Consider the following 19558-nt stretch of genomic DNA (forward strand, 5'->3'; position numbering starts at 1 on the left):
GATGATTCATTAACAATGGGAAAGTCGAAAGCTACACGTGAAATGGTGACCATTGGCGCAAACTTGCTTTATCCGAAAGTTGATAGTTTCGGGCGTTTAAAGTTAAAATTTTAAATGTTTTTTTTGTGATGATTCTGAAAATATGTAGGTTAGGAACTTGAAAATTTGTGAAACTATATTTTTTTAGGCGATGAATAAGATGCGTTTGTAATTTCAGCATTGCTTATAGAGTGCGCTACTTACGACCAATTTTACCGAAAATTTAGTTAATAACTTTTTACCCTGTATATTTAACATGAAATCTGATTCAAAACCTGAAACAGCTATCATTTTTCCATTAATTATGTACTCTTGTTTCATTTCGGTATCTCGAACACTATGTTTTGATACTACGAGAAATTAAAAGCGAAACAAACCAAGTGTTTCTTCGTGTTATTACAACAATTAACAATAAAACAAATAAAATACGTAATTATGTTTTAAAGTAATTGTTCGAAGAATGCACCGTTGACACTGATACACTTTACACAACGTTTTCTGAGATATCTTCAGGTTTGGAACAACATATTGGGAATGCGTCTGACTTCGTTGGCAGCGATTTGTATTCTTTGCCACAACTCTTCACACGAGCCAATAGATTCTTTGTAAACTATATCTCTCATTCGACACCAAATATAAAAATCAAAAGGATTGAAGTCCGGACTTCTGGATGGCCAAGGAAAAATGTTTACATGGCCAATCCAGCGATTTGGAAAAACTGCATCTAAATATGCACGCACTGGCCAAGAAAAATGCGGTGGAGCTCCGTCGTACATGAACCACATGTCTCTTCTTAAATAAAGTAGAACTTCTTCAAGCCGTGGAAGTATTTTCGCTTGGCCACCCAGAAGTCCGGACTTCAATCCTCTTCATTTTTCTATTTAGAAGAATTTATTGGTTCGTTTGAAGAGTTGTGGCAAAGAATACAAATATCTGCCAACAAAGTCAAACGCAATGCCAATATGTTGTTTCAAACTCGAAGATCTCTCAGAAAACGCTGTGTAAATGTCAACGGTGGATTCTTCGAACACTGACTTTAAATCATTATTATGAATTTCATTTGTTTTATTGTTAATTGTTGTAATAACACGAAGAGATACTTGGTTTGTTTCGTTTTTAATTTAAAATTTTAACTTTCAACACCCTGTATTTCCGAAACTATCAATTTTCGGATAAGGCATGTTTGCGCCAATGGTCACCATTTCCCATTGTTAATGAATCACCCTGTATAATTGTTTTCTAAAATATTTTTTGGGGATTTACCTTTTCTATACAGCATTTACTGTTCAAAGGCAACCGGTATAATCATATACAACCACAAAAGGAGACCAATATAATTCATTCTCTTTTTGCTCTTTGCTCATTTGTTATTCCTCCTGTTACCAGACACATTATTAGAGCGCTCTCAGATAATACGTCTTCATGTCGTAAACTCGCTCCGACACGGTGTTGCGCATACCAAAGGAAATACGCACTCAGGAAACCGCAAAAATGTAAAAAGTCAACGACGTATCTTTCATGTGTTTATTTATGCCTGAGATTAAAAAATGTACAGGGTACCACTTTCAGTGGGAGGTTAGTTTCTTTTAAGGGCAATAATGTGTACCCCAAAATACTTATCGAATTCTAAATCAAATAAATAGTCGAGTTATAACAGTTTTTTAAATACTTAAACCCTTATCTACGCTGTTACTGGGCAGCTTTCGAATTTGGTTGTATACAGTGCTATTTTTTTAAAACCTGACAGGCCAACTTTTTTATTTGAAGTGATAGACTAGTACTTCCAAATGCAAAGTTATACGAAATAACTTGATTAAGAAAAATTTACAAATAATTCTTCCCGGTGTTGCCAGATTTCTGCAGTAGGTACAAAACGATATTTTTTTAAATGGCAACACCGTATTTTTTTAACATAATCTGACAAACCTTCAAATTCTAAATAAAAAATGTTATGTCACATTTCCTTATTATTAGAGTAGCCATTTTCGAACAATCAGCAAAAACATTGAAAATAATCTGCAGTCGGCGGGAACAAAAAGAAACTAAAACAGCAATAGTAGGCCTTGGATATTAAACAAAAATTGTGTTGTTTGAAAGGATATATCATTATTCTGATATTGACCTAGTTTAAATGAACTTCATAATATCGATCCACCTGATGTGATATAACAACAGGCACTAGGACTAGGCGAACAAAGAACAAGCGGAAAATGTCCGCTTCATTTTATTATATTTATTTTAGTTTATAATTGTATAGAACAGTGTTTTATTAAGTCTAATTTTATGGTGGTGGTAAAAAATTAAAAATAAATTTTTATGCCAGAATTTGAAAAAATAAACTTGAGATTTATGTTTGTAGCGGTCAAAGGTAACCTCGGTATAAATATGCCTTTATTCAAAGTTACACCCTATGTACCAGCCATCATTTGTATTTCAAAGTATTCTTCTATGATAATTTAGTCATCTAGGTTCATGTTTACGTCTGAAAACGATATTTTACAGCTTATATACAAGTAACAGAGCTAAACAAACTGTCAGTCGATTTTTTTTCTGTGCTAGTTTCTCTCTCAAACCGAAATTTCCTGACAAGAAAAGCCAATAATGTACCAATTTAAGTTGCGGAAGTCCAGATTGTGGACAAATTGAATTTAAAGCCAATTGTTCAAAATTTTACAGATCCAATTACCTTTGATAAAACAAATGAGAACTTGACTCAAACAAATAAACTAACACTCGACCAAAATTGGAACTGTTTATATTTTTATTTTACTTCTGCACTTCCATCAAAAATATTAATAAATATTCCAAAAAAAAAGGTTAACTTGTAAGTACATAATTTTTATTATACAACTAGGTAAAATACATTTTGGAAAAATCAAATTTTTTCCAAAGGTAGTTTAATGGAAGTCAACTCTTCATACACGGATATACAGAGCAAATTGAAATTTAACATGAATAAATAATTTCGCATAAATTGGTGAAGTGAATGTGCTCCTATCTACATAATCACATGTATGTACAGGGTGGACCATTTTCTGTGGGATTGCAGGGTACAAAGTAAATCTGGATGTCCCGACCTGTTCTTTTCAAGCTAAATTTAGTGATGCAAAAGATTTTGACTAACTTGCTAACTTTAATGGTTTTCGATATATAAATGACTCTCAAATATGACCGATTTCCGTCCCAAGTAAAAGGAATGTGAAACCAAGAAGATCTCTTTGTAGCAGCTGTTTCTTACGTGATCAAACTTTGTCAAAGAAGAAAGCAAGAATATACAGTGGGCGCACTCTTGTAAATTTTTTTATTGTTGATTTTTCGAGAAAAAGTTTTGCTTATCTTGGGAAGCCATGGACAGTTTAGTCAAATATCTAATAAAACATACAGAGCGTCCAAAAAATTTCAAAATGTGAAACTTTCCCTAAACAGTGCCTTTCATTTTTGTTTTCGTTAACAAAGTTATTCGAGAACTCAAGAAATGTTTAAGAACGGGGTTTAGTCAAAAAAGAAGAATAATCATCAGGAGACCTGTGCAAAGTCGAGCATTCCAATAAAAGTGAGACATACCAATAAGTTTATAACGATTTTAAATATTACTGCGTTAACGATATCAAAAGTCGCTGCTATTTATATTTAATGCATCATGAATATTACCAATAATCTCTTAATTTCATACAAATCCCAAACCCGGACAAAGGCAAAATAGGATAATACTCGATTTAGGACAAAATACAAGGTACTTATGATAGACACGTTGAAAGTATGGTAGAGTATGTGTGAATTTACGTTTTTATTTTTTTAATACGCACTCCCCGCCGATGTGCTGGATACAAATGAATTGTACCATACACATCAGTCACAGAATGGTGAGAATACCTATAAGGGCAGTTTTAGATAAAAAGGAAAATATTGTTACAAGTTAGAAACAAGACAAAATGATTTCGATATACAAGGTGTTTCAGTTGGAGTGAATTAAACTTTAACCACAAAAAAAACTCAATTAATAATTCAGAATTGCCTTATTAAGCAAGGGTCTAACATAAGTCTCATCGTTTTCACTGTACAGGGCCGTATTAGTCGGTTTTTAAAATCATATTATTTATGAATTCTTGGGCGTGCTTATAACAAATTGATTCAAATTTGGTGTAGTGTAAACATTTACACATATGCATAATTTACTGTAAATTAACACTATTATGTCAAGTATTAACTTAGAATTCAAATCAATATTACATAATATGTCTCTACATCGGCGAAACTACTGATAATTAGAACTCGGGGTTTTCGCCGGCTAGTCATAGGCGTGTTCGTCGTAAACAAATAAAAATAAATAAATTTGCTTTATCAGCGAAAGGTCGTTTATTACCCCTCGTACATACATAAGACAAAAGACAAAGGCTCAATTATTGGTGAATTAACTAAATTATAAAAAGAGACAAGCAATCACGTTCATGTGTTGTGCGACTGATACTAGTTCCGACAGAGGTTATTTATTGTCCCTGACGATTAAGAAAGAGACAGACATATTATCGCTTGCTGTGCGCTTAAAATGTTTGACTGGCATCGTTTCCTACGTTCTTTGTTGTCACAGATGGATTTTCTGTGATTAAGATTTTGGTGCATTTTAAACTGTTTTTAAAAAATCATTAAACATGTTTTCATTACACAAATGTGAATCCCCACTATTTCTTAAATGAACAGTAACTCATGATCACAACCATTGATTTCAACTCTTTTGAAATCTTAGTTCACACGATTATGCTTGATGACGTGAACGTAAAGATCCAACGGCTGAACTCTATCAGGAGAATCAACAAGCGAGAATAAACAAGCGCGAGAGAGACAGATAGAACCCAAACTATCTCTTTCTATATCTGTCTACACTGTCACTATAAGCGTGGTTCCTCCATATAGTATATGCTTTATGAATTTTCTTGTTCTTACTACTAACAATAAGAGCGATTTATTGTCTGTAAAAAGCTAGACTAACAATCAGTATACTGTTTTCTCTTCATCAAGCAAAATATATTGTTGTATAATAAAAATATTCGGTAAATAATACCTAGCTCATAATTTCTTTGGGTTATTTACATCGACATTATAGAACTTCATCAAATGGAACGGAGAGTTCTACTAGCGTCAAAACGATAAATCGTAGAGATTTATCTGCAAAGGTCGAGCAATATAATTTATATGACGAGTGGATGGAAAATCATTCAATTTGCGTCATATGGCTGGAATAAAACGTAAGCGACTTTTGACTACACAATTACATCACTACGATTTATCATGGGTAGCAAACACAGAATTAAAGACATTTTTAATTCATTTCCACAAAACATTCTATTTTTTTTAAACTAATAGACTGATTTGTTAAAAGAAATGGCTGCATGAGAGATGAAGAGTTTTCAAATCTGGGTTATATTTAATCTTCTTTAAGTCTTTGTGGTTCATGTTACCGGTCCTAAAAACGCACACTCTAGAGAGTCTCAAAAGAAGAATAAAAGAAACTTGAACATTCCAGTTTTTGAAAAAAAAAATCAAAAAAATCTGGACAAGGTAAACGCAGGCCCCCATTGATAAATGTCTAATAATTTTTTCACAAATGAAACAGACATATTTACTTAAATTTACCAGGCAGCAAGTTCTTTATATCCCTCATGCTGTGACAAAATTTACTCTTTTGTGATTTTCGTTTCTAATTTAAAAATCGGAGCAGTTTGTTTTTCTCATAAATCCGCTTTGGAGACTTTTTTATATAAAAAAAGATCCCCATTCCACAGAAGGGTGGTGAAGAATCCCCATTCCTTTGATGTCTCACGTCAATTACATTTCCTTTGCATTATATAATTAGCAGTAGCTCGAATCGTTGAAACAAATTATCTTTTAAGGTGTCCTGATTGTATTCTCCCATCCGTATAATTTAATAATTCGCACCCCCAAAATACGTGCTGGTGTTTTGGGTTATTCTTGTCGGAATGTTACATATAACTTTTCTTATTATAATATACAAGGTGAAACTTTAATTGGGAGGTCCGTTTTTTATCTGTAATGGCACTTAAATTAGTGCAGAAATAATTTTCTTTTCATGTATTTGCTATTATTAACATGTACCTAAAATAATATGGTATCTTCTTCATTAAACATGTTATCTCAAATTTTCTGGAATGTAAAAAAGTTCTAATTTTGAAGTTTCTGAAAAATATCGAGTTCATGGGTAAATTTTACTAATGGCATGGTGTTCAGTGCCTCAAAATACTACAAAATGATATATTTGGACAAAATTTAGGAAAAAAATGACCATATTTGGACGAACTCGCCGAAGAATTTCACTCTTCTCTGCAATTCATCGAAAAGTCATGAATTTTGACTACAAGATTGTGTTCAGCTCATCGAATTCCTTTGGAAATGATATGTGCATATCTTAGGTTTGGACTTTTTTTGTGTGTGGCTGTATAATCATTAATATTGATTCATCCACAGCAGAGCACAAATTTCCTGGCGAAACTGGCGAATGCGCAAGTATTTAACATATGAAATTCACCAGCAAAGTGCACGAACTTTCGTACCTATATTCTTCAGATAAAAATAAACAAATACATTTATTTGAACTTTAGTCCCGAATCACATTGCTTCTGAGACAAAAGTCTTACAATTTTTTGAAAAATTCATTTAAAATGCATTAAAGTTACCAGTGCCATAGAAGTAAGAAAAAGTAACCTACAATCCCTATAACCTTTTCATAATATTTCCGTATGCTTTGTGAAAACAACACATTTACGAAATAAATGTGTTATTTGTGATTGCCAATTAATTTTGAAGTATACAGCAATAAAGTATACAATCGCAAAATGAAAGCTAGAGTATACATAGTTTATTAGCTAGGAACTCCTGTTTAATATATGGTGGAATACCACGGTTGACGTTCGACCACATTTCCAATTGTCGATGAACCTCGCTATAGTTTAAGCTTCTTGGCCTCTCCGGAATTTGACTATCGTCTCTGCTACTTCAGCTTCCTTTGCTATGTCTGTTTTTCTTCAGATAAATTCTATGTAATGGTTGTCAGTCCTATAGTCTGAATATCGTGGCATTTCTATTATTTTTATCAATAGAAACATTCTAAACCATGTAACTAAAGTTTGTCACCGGACTCAAAAATTTGTCAAAAATTAAATTATTTGCTACTAAAGGGCTGCAAAATTCAACCAATACAGGTGAATTTCTAACCAAACATCTGATTCGCAAACGTTTCGTTTTCGAGTTGATATAACTTTAATATTGCATTACTCATTCTCATTTCACACATTCAACATTTTTTAAGATTATTAGAAGTACCTAATTTACAGAGTGATCTTTTTTTTTTAAGCCGGGACTATTCTAACCTCTTTTTGTAGTTTTTTGTTTCTTTTTTTTTTGAGAAAAAAACTTATATGTTTTGCCTATTTGGCAACCTTCTTTTTGTATTTTTAACTGTTTGGTTGATATTTATCAAAATGTGACATAAAGCATGTTCAGTTCTATCAAAATTCACTACCTATCTCAATTTTTGGCTGTTGTCTTCAATTGTTCAAGATACGTAGGTATTAGACAGGGTGACTCACAACTTATCTAAAAAAATTTGGTAATAGATACATCATGAAAAATGGAGTCAATATCGTAAAAAAATTGGAAGATCCTTATAGTTTCCGAAAAAAAATTGTAGTATTTTCAACCTTTATATTGCTGGGCTACTGTAGTCTCTAGCGTCATTCGCCCACGTGGCCCCAGGTGATTCTGAATACTGAAATCCTATTTTAGTATTACCGTTGTTGCGATAGTGTTTATATTAGTTTTTGAAGTGTCAACAACGATTACTGAGTATAGCAACTTGGAGTTGATGGATATCGTCTAATTTATGGTGAAGCAAGTCAACATTTATTTGTGTTAGTTCGTAAAAACCGGATAAGACGGGCCCAAATGTGTTTACACGTAGGTGGACAAAATTTTGAACAGTTGTAACATCAGATATATCAAATTATTTTATTAATTAAAACCACAAATTAATTTTATTAAATAATAACAATAGCGGCAAAAGCAGTTGAATTTGTTGATATAAAATAGGTGTTATTTATTTCTTTCCTTGGGAAATAAATTCTTTCAATTTTTTGTCCGTTTATTTTTTATTACACTTTGCCGCCGTGCCGGTCGCCGACAGCAAGCTTTGCCTTGCGTAAGGTCAGGTTTTACAGTGAACCAGTTTCCAGTGCAACGCAGAGGTGTATTTTTAAATCATTTTCGAATTGTCTAATCCTAATCCTAAATCCTAAATATCCTAGATATCCTAAATATAACATTCCGTCTAAATTCAACCTTATGGTGTAGCATAACTGACAATCTCAAAAGTTTGCATATATCTTAATTGCGTTGGTGCCACTAATATTAATCAAATTTTCAAAAGTTTTCAACAAATACGCTCCTTCATTCTGATCACCTCGTGCCCAGGTGAGATGTACTGTATAACAATACAATAAGCTGAAAGCAAGTCTGTAAATCAGGCAGTACAAATTATTGCATTGTATAGCCATTACACTGACCTGCTCACTACTCAGAAATTATAATAGAAAGGCAACTCCCGACGTTAAGCATGATAAATTTATAACTTGAACTCCAATATACTAATTGTGTGTACCATGTCAAGTATTATTGATGTGTTTATGCTTACTACCGTTGTGTTTGTTATACCCCACTTGATAAACTGGGGATATCAATCATATTTAACAACATAAACAATTTAAATAGCGATTTTTTCCTGACTCTTGCTTTATACAGGGTGTTTGGTAAGTCGATGCATTCTTTGCAGGAGACTATAATACAAGTGATTTGTGATATATTTCCTTAATATACTATATTCCGAAAACGTTTAGTTCCGATCTACAGGGTGTTAAAGTTTTAATTAAAAAATGCAAATTTATAAATATTGCGGAAACCGCTCAAATTATTTTAATGGCATTTTACAGGCTTTGACAGTTAACAACAATACATGTTTTACGATAAAAATATTGTTTTCAGTTTCACCAGTGGCGTCCACATAGACACGTCTCTAAAAATATTGTTAAAGAAAAAAATGATACATCACTGTTTTTTTGTTCAATTTAGTAGAGAAAATGTACCTTGAAAATGTTTTTCTTAATGACGCAACGTTTTCGAGTAAAAAAATAAAATCGATTATTGCATGGCGTAATTCGGTTTCAATAATTTGAAAAATAGCAGAAATTATGCACTTAACTGCTTCACACTCAAACACTCGAATTGTCAAACAATGACAAAAACGAGTGCACAGCCAACTTGCTAATTTCTGTTTAGATAGTAAATAGTGAATCTAAAAACTGATAAAAATTGTTTAGTCTGATGTTAACTGCGAGGAATAATAATTTTTTGTAATAAAATTGGTACAAAAAAAAGCTGACTGCATATTTCTGCTATTTTTCAAATTATTGAAACAGGATTACGCCATGCAATAAATGGATTTTAATTTTTTTACTCGAAAACGGTGCGTCATAAGAAAAACAGTCAAGATACCTTTGCTCTTCCAAACTGAACAAGGAAGAAAAATCAGTGGCGTATCATTTTTTTCTTTAAAAATATCCAAAGACGTGCCTGTGCGCACGCCACTAGTGAAACTAAAAACTATATTTTTATCATAAAACATATATTGTTGTTAATTGTCAAAACTTGTAAAATTTCATTAAAATATTCTGTTGTGTTATAGTAATATGGTAATATTAAGGAAATATGTCACAAATCACTTCCACTATAACCTCCTGCAAGGAATGCATCGACTTACCAAACACCCTGTATATTCTACATCGTTTTTTTTTTCTCACACAGAAGTTGTGTACAAGTAAGAATATGTTTATTTCCGTTTATTTCATTTAATATATACAGAAATGAAAGAAATTGCGAAATTGTGTGTCATCCTTTCAAACATTTCGAATACATCATTAGTGAGAGCATAAATAAGTATAAAAGGTGAATAAATTTTGTGTTTTTGTTATAATAAAAAGTTTATTTGTTTGTACTTTCAATTTTATTAAAAAAAAACGTTAAGGAATTTTATGAAACTGCGTTTCACTTTTCATGAACCCACCCTTATATCTCCATTAATTGAAATTGAAGCATATTCTCATTTAAGCAAGATATAATTACCTGCTACACAATTATTTAGATATAACAAAATTTGGTTTTAATCGTAGGCATTCGGTCCAAAAATTTATAAAAAATACAGGGTTACAACTTTTTGATTGTCCAATACAGGTATTTTTCTTAATATAAGAGATACAGAAATGGTTAAATGAGCAAAAATGTGCAGAATTGTATGCCAATTAAATTTAGAAAATTCCCAATAGTCCCGAAGATATTCGAAGGAACCCGATTTTATGCCCCTTTTTTGTTGAATTGTTATTTTTTGTTGTTTTTTGTTAAATGCATATCGTGACTCGCCATTTTCCTCAAAAACATTGCGTTTTACGAAACAAATATCAAGAGACAAAAAAGTTTCTAAATTCAATGGCTTTCTAGCTAACTAATAATTTTTAAAAAAATTTTTCTGGTTCCAAAGACAAGGGGGCCCACGAAAAAGTGTCTTAAGGGAGTTTCTGGCCAAAAAGCGTAGCACTGTGAGATTCCACATGTCATAAAACCCCTGTGTACTAAATTTAGTGATTCTCGTACAACATGGTTTTGAGATATAAAAAAGACTTATTAGGGGCAGATTTCAAGGGGTTGTAACTCACTGGCAAAAAGAAAAAATACGGGTCACCTAAATTTGTCTTAAGAATCTATGACCAAATTTTGTTGCATGAATTTTGGGACACCCTGTAGACATGAAAGAGCCTGTTTCGGGAAAAAATACTATTAGAAGTTTCTCTGCGGAATATTGTTCGGAAATGTATAATCAAAATATCAAAAAATCAACTCGAGACTAGTTGGGAAACTTAATTTAAACAATGGTCAAAGTTATGAAAAAGTGGTTTTTTGACTCGCGTAAAAAAACTGTTATTCATAAGGAAAAAAAGGTTTATACACAAAAGGTAGGTATTAAATAAATCTGTAAAATGAGACAAGTCCGATTAAATTACGATAATTTGTTTATGCGCGAGAGCTCAAAAATGGTCGAAAATGGCCATTTTTTTCAATTGTTGATAACACAGACCAACAAAATTTAACTTTTTTTGGAAGCAGAAACTTGAATATATATTTTGGGGATTTAGGTGCGCCGAATCCGAATCACGTCAGGTTTTTGAGATATCCTAACCTAAAAGTGCAAAAAAACACTGTTTTTCGTCATATTTGAGGTTATGTAGTAATGCCATCTATTCTTTTTCAAAAAACGAATACATTGAATCTAAAAGTACAAGGCTCCCTCCTTCGAATGCCGTTGAGTTTGCTCAAATACTTTTTTTTTCGTTGAGATATCACATGTTGAAAGTTTTAAGTTTCTCAATTTCTTAATAATATGCGAAAATCTACTAAGGATCCCTTAGACATCAAGCAGTCGATTGCAATTCAGAAACTTCATACCCATACGGTTTGTAGGTTTGGAATTGGTGGGCTTAGGGTTTATAAGCTTGGAGTTTGCAGGTTCGGGTTTTGTGGGATTGGGGTTGTGGGTTTAGGGATTGTGGGATTGGGGTTTGTGGGTTTGTGGATTTGGAGTTTGTGAGTTTAAGTTCGTATGTATTGAAGGTTTCTGAGTATGAAGTTGCTGAACTGCAATCAACTGTTTGACGTCTAAAAGATCCTTAGTAGATTTTCGCATATTAAGAAACTGATAAACTTAGAAATTTCAACATGTGATATCTCAACGAAAAAAAAAAAGATATTTGAGCAAACTCAACGGCATTCGAGGGAGACTTTTAAATTATATGTATTTTTTTAAAAAAGAATAGATGGGCATTACTACATAACCTCAAATATGACGAAAAACGGTGTTTTTTTGCACTTTTAGGTTAGGATATCTCAAAAACCTGACGTGATAGAGCAATTCTGCCACCAGATTAAGATTCAGCGCACCAAAATCCTTTGAGAATACATATTAGTGTGTCTTCTTCTTGACTTTTGTTGACCTGTGTAATTAATGCAATTTTCATAATGGGACTTAGTTTCTTTCCAATGCTCAAAATATTATTTTAAAATGTCTTCTCAAAGTATTTACAAATCGTTGCTTTTCATGATAAAGCTTTAGTTTATCCTCATTATTTTACCCTATTTTAGCGTTTTACTAAAAAATAACCTGGTAAAAATTTAGGCTGCTAATTCGGATTCAACAAAAAAAATACACAAAATCAATGTACCCATGTTTCTGATACAGAACTTTTTTATAGAACTGTGCAATCAGAAAAGTACTCGAGTAATGAAGGAGGGTGTACAAGGGGCATAATAAGGCCTAAGTGCCGCGGTGGGAAAAACAATTCCACCATCCTCCGACATACAGACAGACAGACAATCAGATCTCAAAGAATCAGAGGACCTTTACCTCTAAACCAACTGAAACTGTTGTGATTTATAAGATACTTATACCTGTCACGTTAATATGTTCTAATATACACGTCTTTACTCCAAAAGATAAAGTACTTTAAAACAAGTCCCAATATTTATTGAGTTATTACATCAGACACTAAAAATGAATAGAATAGAAACAGAATATCTGCTCGACAAATAATGTGCAAGAAATTCCTTATGTGGAATCGGAAATATTCATGAACCCCTAACAAGGACGGGAATTTTCAACTTCAAACGTTGAAAATCATTATTTCCTAAGCAACAAACCCTAAATCACAACAATTTTTCCATTCTGTTCTTATTCGCACTGAAGGATTTCTATCCCCACAATTATCTGTTCAAAAGGGGTCCTTCTGATTCTAAGAAGATTGACATTAAGCTTTTCCATGTAATGACCCAATAAGGGAAACGACTCTCGAATCAATAGTACCACATCTTTCTTATTATTTTTTGTACGGCTTACCTTTCGACTGCTAAAATATTATTAGCATTACTTTACATTTGAAAGGAAAAAACATTATTGAGTAAAAATAAAGATCATTAATATTTCTGGTACTTTATAGTTACCTCCACTGCTCGTATTTGAACATGCGAAGGCGTACCTATTTCATGCGCACCTTGTACACATTCGTAGAATAGAAAACACTTATGCAGGGAGTTTCAGGATTAAGCGAATCAAAATTGAAATGATTTAAAAAATATTTTGTTCAAAATGGGCGCCTCCGGACTGTAGACAAGCACGACATCTTCTAATTATGGAGGTAGTGGCCGATCGACATTGAATTGGAGTTAATTCTCGACACGCTTGGACTATTCGCTGTCTTAGATCTTCTAGGGCTAGGGTATCAACTGGCACCTCGTAGACTTTTTGTTTAACAGCACCCCATTTTTTATTCACTTTTCGCTTTGTCTAGGTATAATATTAATTGGTAATTTTTGATTGTTTCAATTTACAAATAAATTTTCATGTATTGTTTGCCATCTTATTTTATTTAAAAGTACACGACACAAGTAAATGAAGTGACCACAAACTGCCTGAAAAAATTTAGGAGTATTGCAAGGGTCGTTACGTTGTCGCATTACGACATAGTCACATTAGATGTTAGGTGCTTAAATATTTCTATTGTTTTCATCAACTTCTTTTTTTTCCTAAAAAAAAAAACACCCTATATCTCAAATACGAAGCATTTCCTAAATAATTTTAATACTATTTGTTAAACTCAAGGGAAGGGGAGACAAAAAGGCTTAATTGACTCACACATACTTGAGACTAAGACCAATTTTAATAGGTACTACATTTTTTTAGGTTTTATGAGGAACGTCTTCCTAAAGTTTATCGACAGAATCAATTTTGCCGTGAAACTATAAGAGTTAGGAAAAAAGTGAATGTACACTTTTTGTCAATAACAAACTGTTCTATCTAAAAACAGCATCATTTTTATTTTCAATAGGGCCGTATTAATTTTTTTTTATAATTTAAAGAGTCTGAGTTCTCATAACTCCGCCACTGGTTGCTTGCGGGACTTCTACTTCTATGGAAAAATGGTATCTTGTAAGATGTATCATGCCAAATTTAGATTAAATAGCCTTCTTCATTTAGAAGTTATTTAAAAAATTTGAATTTTTTTTAAAATCTTTAGCGCCCTGTATTTCGAAAATGAAGCATCTCTGGAAAAAAAATTATAGGTACTTGATTTTTTTATTATTTTTTATGAGGAATATCTCCTTAAAGTTTGTCGACTTAATCCTGAAACACCCTGTAGAAGTGATATTTATCTTTTTCTCATTTTGTACGATTTATGAAACAATTTGTAATAAAATTATCATTATTGCTGCTCACTTCAAAAACCGGTTTATCTCGAAAATCGTTTATTTTATCGAACTAAATGAGAGCACTATTGTTAAAAATAGTAACAAAAATTGGTTTTGTCATCCAACCATGGAGCCTTATCTGTAGTACTATACCAATTTTTTATCAAAATATTCAAGCTAAATTATTGCTTGGGGTGGGCCTAGGGCTGCTATAACACTCGGTGTAGCACAGGGTTCTTTATTGGCTCCTATCTTTTTCTTGTTGTATATAAATGACTGTCTACTACAGCATATTTTACTTTATTATGCACACTTCAATCATTTTATCTGACAAATTAGACAAAAATTTAACTATGGATAGGTGAGTGGTTTTCACAAAACTTTTTGTATTTGAATCCCGATAAGATCAAACTACATATTACGTTTTCATATCAGGCAAAAACACTGTGACCCACTTAACATTACAATAAATAATTTTCTTATTCCGAGAAATTCTGATAGTGTGAGATTACTTGGTCTAGACATTGATGATCGGATTCAAACAAATAGAAACCTAAATTATAACATAAATTATAAGAACTAAATAGAACTACGCATCATAGTTATTGATTTATCTTTCCATTTTTGTTAACTTCACCGCCTACTTAGAAAAATGTAGGTCTAGGTGGTAATAATGAAACTAAGGAATTTTAAAAAATTCCTATTCCAATGATAATAATTTGAGTTATGCAGAAACATTTTAGAATTGATACATCCAATGACATTTTTGTCAAGCTTAATTCGTCGCTTAAGATATTCTAAGGTGAATCAATATCACATATCTAAAAGCATATATGATATGTCGTAAATCTTGCAATAAATTGAAATTTTCTAAGAGCGGAAAAAGAATAAAGAAATTATTAATTTAAAAAGCAATATACTTGCGTGCGCAGGAAAAATTTGGGTAGGTCTGCGTTTTATTTTTTTACAGAATATATTCGGCAGAAGACAATAAAGTTATTAACAAAAATCTTTTTTACTTTCACCTATACGGTTTAATGGCCTCATCTACTTTTTTGTAATTGTCTATATGGGTGCATTTGATGAGAGTTTAGGAATTTTCTTAGAACAGTGTCAGTACTAACCTCGTTATAGCCTCCGAAGTGGTAGGAACCGTTTCTTCCTCCACGACTGACGGCTCATTCTTCAAGGTTGCCGCATTCAAACTCTTCAGTACGTCGTAGTTTATTTTCGAAGATATCTTCTTTTCTTGCAGAATCTTTTCTATCGCTTCCCCCGCTGAATTGGCTGGGCCAATAGCTTTTTTCCTACTGGTCCGTTTCCGCTTCTTTTCTGGTTTGCCTTCCTCGCGCTCCTTTTGCAGCTTCTCAGCCTTGGCTGAAACGAAAAAATTGCTGTTTAATAATCAATATAAAAAAATTATTATTAATTTTATAAGCATGTTGAAAAAACTGTTAGATATTGTTTCTAGTAATTTAATTACCACCGAAAGGCTTACTGAAGAACTATCAAGAGAAAAAAAATCACATGTTGGTGTCACTGGAGAAACTGAAAAGACTTATTGTGTCGTGGAAAAATTACATTTTTCAGTATTACTTGAATATTTTAAAACACATGTAAAAAATTTGGAAGCATTAAAAAATGGCGTAGCTTTTTATATTTTTTATAATAGTGTAACATAGTAACAATCGGATCGAAAGAAAAACATTTGTAATTTAGTATTTAATTCTTTATTTATTTTATTTCAATATTTGCTTTATTTAGTAACATAGTATGTAATTTGTAATGTATTGATTTTAAGCAAACTGTAAAACTGTAAAAACTGCTTCGGAAACTATCCCCAATTTTATTCAAAAAGACAGATTTAAATTATTTCTATGAATATCGTTTGGAGGACAGGTATTACAACAATAAACATCTCATTTTCGCATCATTTATAAATATTTTGTTATAATGCTGCTTACTAAAATACAAACAGTAAGATCATAGATGATAGAAGTTTAATTTTGATACATCATCAGATTTTCGTCTAGATGTAAACCAAAAAATTTTGTATGATCAGTTTTTTGCAGCGTACCAGGTTTATGTCTTTTATAGAACATTATATACTCAAAAGTAATCTCATAAATAAATTACAGAATGCCATTTTCATATCTGTATCAATAAAGACTAATTCCAACATGTTTACAAACTTGGAAAAAATTTTTTAGTGGTAGAGAAATTGTGCAAACTTTTTGGGAACCTCTGGAATCGTCCCCCAGTTACAAACTAAAAAGATGAGTATTTGTGACCTTAAATAGGGTGTTATCAGCTTATCCGTTTCGTTTTTTCTAGTAGAGACATTTCCGGTTCAGTTTTATGTAACCATTATTTCTGCTTTAGTTTCAGTAAAGTAAACATATTAAGTTAGCTAATCCACACAGCAACAATAAAGTAATTGACGCGACAATAACATGTGGAAATGGAAATGCTGGAAATAGGCAGCAACACTCGTAAACAGAGGCAAAGTTGTCTGCAGAGTTAGCGATTGCAAAAATTTTTTCATATAAGTATTAAAAAATTTATTTGAAAAATAAATGTCTGTCAATAGAGTCGCAATTCGATTTATGTACTATTTAAATATCATTTTGTATACACCCTGTATAATACATATTCCACTTCTTATCCAGCCAGGATATTGCGCAACTTTTAGTGAAAGGGTCGGCCCATGTAATTTGTATTCAGCACAGAGGAGTATATTTTGAAAATATCATATTTGGAATAAATAATTTTATTTGATTATGAAACAAATATAGATATAGCTACCATTATTGATTATTTAGTCTACCTCATGCTCGAAATATTTGAACACAACTACAGGGAATATTTTATATACGAAATTTACACAGCTTCAAGACATCTAAATTATGCTGCGGGTTTTTATTTAAATAAAACAAGACAGTTCCATCAACCCACCCCATTTTACTTGCGCAATTAAGACCGAATCAACAGTAATCGACTTTAAGCTCCAATTCCGCAACACGGCACTTTTGATGCAACTCAATTACAGGGCATAAACAAAGTTGGACGTAATTTCTAAGTAATCTAATACTGAATCTGAGAAAATTTAACACCACATTATTACTTTTGTTCTACGTTCATTAATTTAAAAGTAGCCTCAAAGAAATACTACCCACCGAATATAGAATGAATGTAATTAATTTAATTTAGAGTTTTGGCAGTCATTATTAAAAAGTACGCATCAAGGATGGAGGTGTATGCCAAGAAATACTGCACATAACAACCAACCCACATAATTTATATTAATTATATTATATTACTAATTTCATTTAACTCATTTATTTCTACAGTTCCATCCGTCAATTTACTTGCTTTGTATTTTGTTAATCCCTTTTGTCACGATGCGATGTACTAACATATTGTTTTTGGAACTTTGCTATTAGCAAGGCAACCAATTTATCATCTTAGTTCAGTAACTAAAAAGTAGGAGCTGAAGAAATTCTGTCATCAAATTTGTTTATGTGACTGTTCGACACTAGATCGCATAAAAAATTTCGTTCGATTTCGTGATTCGTAACGTGTACACATGTATAGCCTTTCCGAAGTCAATTGAACATGTATAAAAAAGCCGAGCAATAAAATTTAATGAGTTTCATAGGCATCCATAAAAAGTTTTCTGCTAAAGTAATAAATTATAATAATTTATATATAATGTGTAGAAAATTTCTATTATACCTATGTTCATTTGACCAACAACATATTTTAATTATTTATGTCCTCAAACAATTTTATTACATTGATGGTAAATTTCGTCAGTTCCGTTTCAAAAGGTCTCCAAAATGCCATGTTGTAATAATATTAGTAAACCAAATATCCCTCTTGTTTCTCCCTTTCGCAATTGTAATATGAATGATTAATAGAAGGTGCATATATTAAATTAAAATTACTTGAATCACACCAAATTCCGCTTTGTGCACTGCACTGCCAGGCGACTTGTCGACAACTGAAATTTATGATGCAGTCGACCTGAGCAACAGTGCGTAACATCCTTTACCGGCAAGCCCATTCTTCAACTGTGCGTATAGATTTCTACCACCTGCATGTTTAGTTCGACCAGACCTAGTTTTTCAAATATTTCAATGCCGAGTTGCTGCGTCAGCCACCGAACTTGGTACATACTGTCATCCTCTTGGTTCTTCAATTCATATCGGAAAGACTATAACACGGCGAGCTTTAGTTAGAAGTATACGAGGTCTATTCAGAAAATAACCGAACTTTAAATTTTTAAACTTTATTATTAATTTTATACATTATTGGTCCTTGTCTCCTTCAAAGACTCCCCTTCTCTATTCATACACTTTTCTCAGCGGTGTTTCCATTTAGCGAAATAGTTCCGGACAGCGTCATTTAAAACGGCCTTTAAAGTCTGTGACGAATTTCCCTTGATGTTATTTATAGTCTGAAAACGGCGTTCTTTCAACCTGATTTGAATATCGGAAATAAGAAAAAATCGCATGGAGCCAGGTCTGACGAATGAGGAGGGTGAGAGAGGCCAGTAATCTAATGTTTGGCACCAAACTGACGAATTGACAAAGCTGAGTATGCGGGCGCATTGTCATGGTGCAAGAACCATAAGTTGTGTCGCCACAACTCTGGTCTCCTTTTGCGTATTTTTTTTTCACGTAACCATTATAAAACGCCTTACTAGTAAAGTCTTTCCGATATCAATTGGTCACTGACGGAGCAACTCGGCATTGAAATATTTGAAAAACTTCCCATTTTTATTTAGCCACACCCATATATAGGTCTAGTCGAATTAAACGTGGAGGTGGTAGAAATGTATACGCCCAGTTGAAGAATGCGAGCGCGGGCAACGGAAAACAAACACAGTTGCATTGGGCTACTCGGCAATAAATCTCAGCAGTTGACAAGTGGTTGATAAATTGCCCAGCAGTGCAGTGCAGCAATGCAGAATTTGGTGTGATTCAGGTAATTTTCATTTATTAGAGGCACCTTCTATCAATCATTCATATTACAATTGCGAAAGGGAGAAATAAGAGGGATATTTTGTTTACTAATATTATCACAATATGGCACTTTGGAGACCTTTTGAAAAGGAACAAAACAAAATTTACCACCAATATAATAAAATTGTTTGAGGACTTAA

General features: G+C 32.5%; 1 protein-coding gene across 1 annotated transcript in view; it reads right to left on the bottom strand.

Moving 5' to 3' along the window:
* The window catches only part of LOC108913493 (transcription factor IIIB 90 kDa subunit), a 105654-nt gene that overhangs the window by 22851 nt on the left and 63245 nt on the right, over positions 1–19558 (bottom strand). The window contains exon 4 of the mRNA XM_023455632.1: positions 15516–15768. Within this exon, the coding sequence (XP_023311400.1) occupies positions 15516–15768 (253 nt within the window). The remainder of the gene's footprint in view (positions 1–15515; positions 15769–19558) is intronic.

This window comes from Anoplophora glabripennis, unplaced genomic scaffold, assembly GCF_000390285.2.
Source record: "Anoplophora glabripennis isolate ALB-LARVAE unplaced genomic scaffold, Agla_2.0 scaffold801, whole genome shotgun sequence".
Taxonomy (NCBI): Eukaryota; Metazoa; Arthropoda; class Insecta; order Coleoptera; family Cerambycidae; genus Anoplophora; species Anoplophora glabripennis.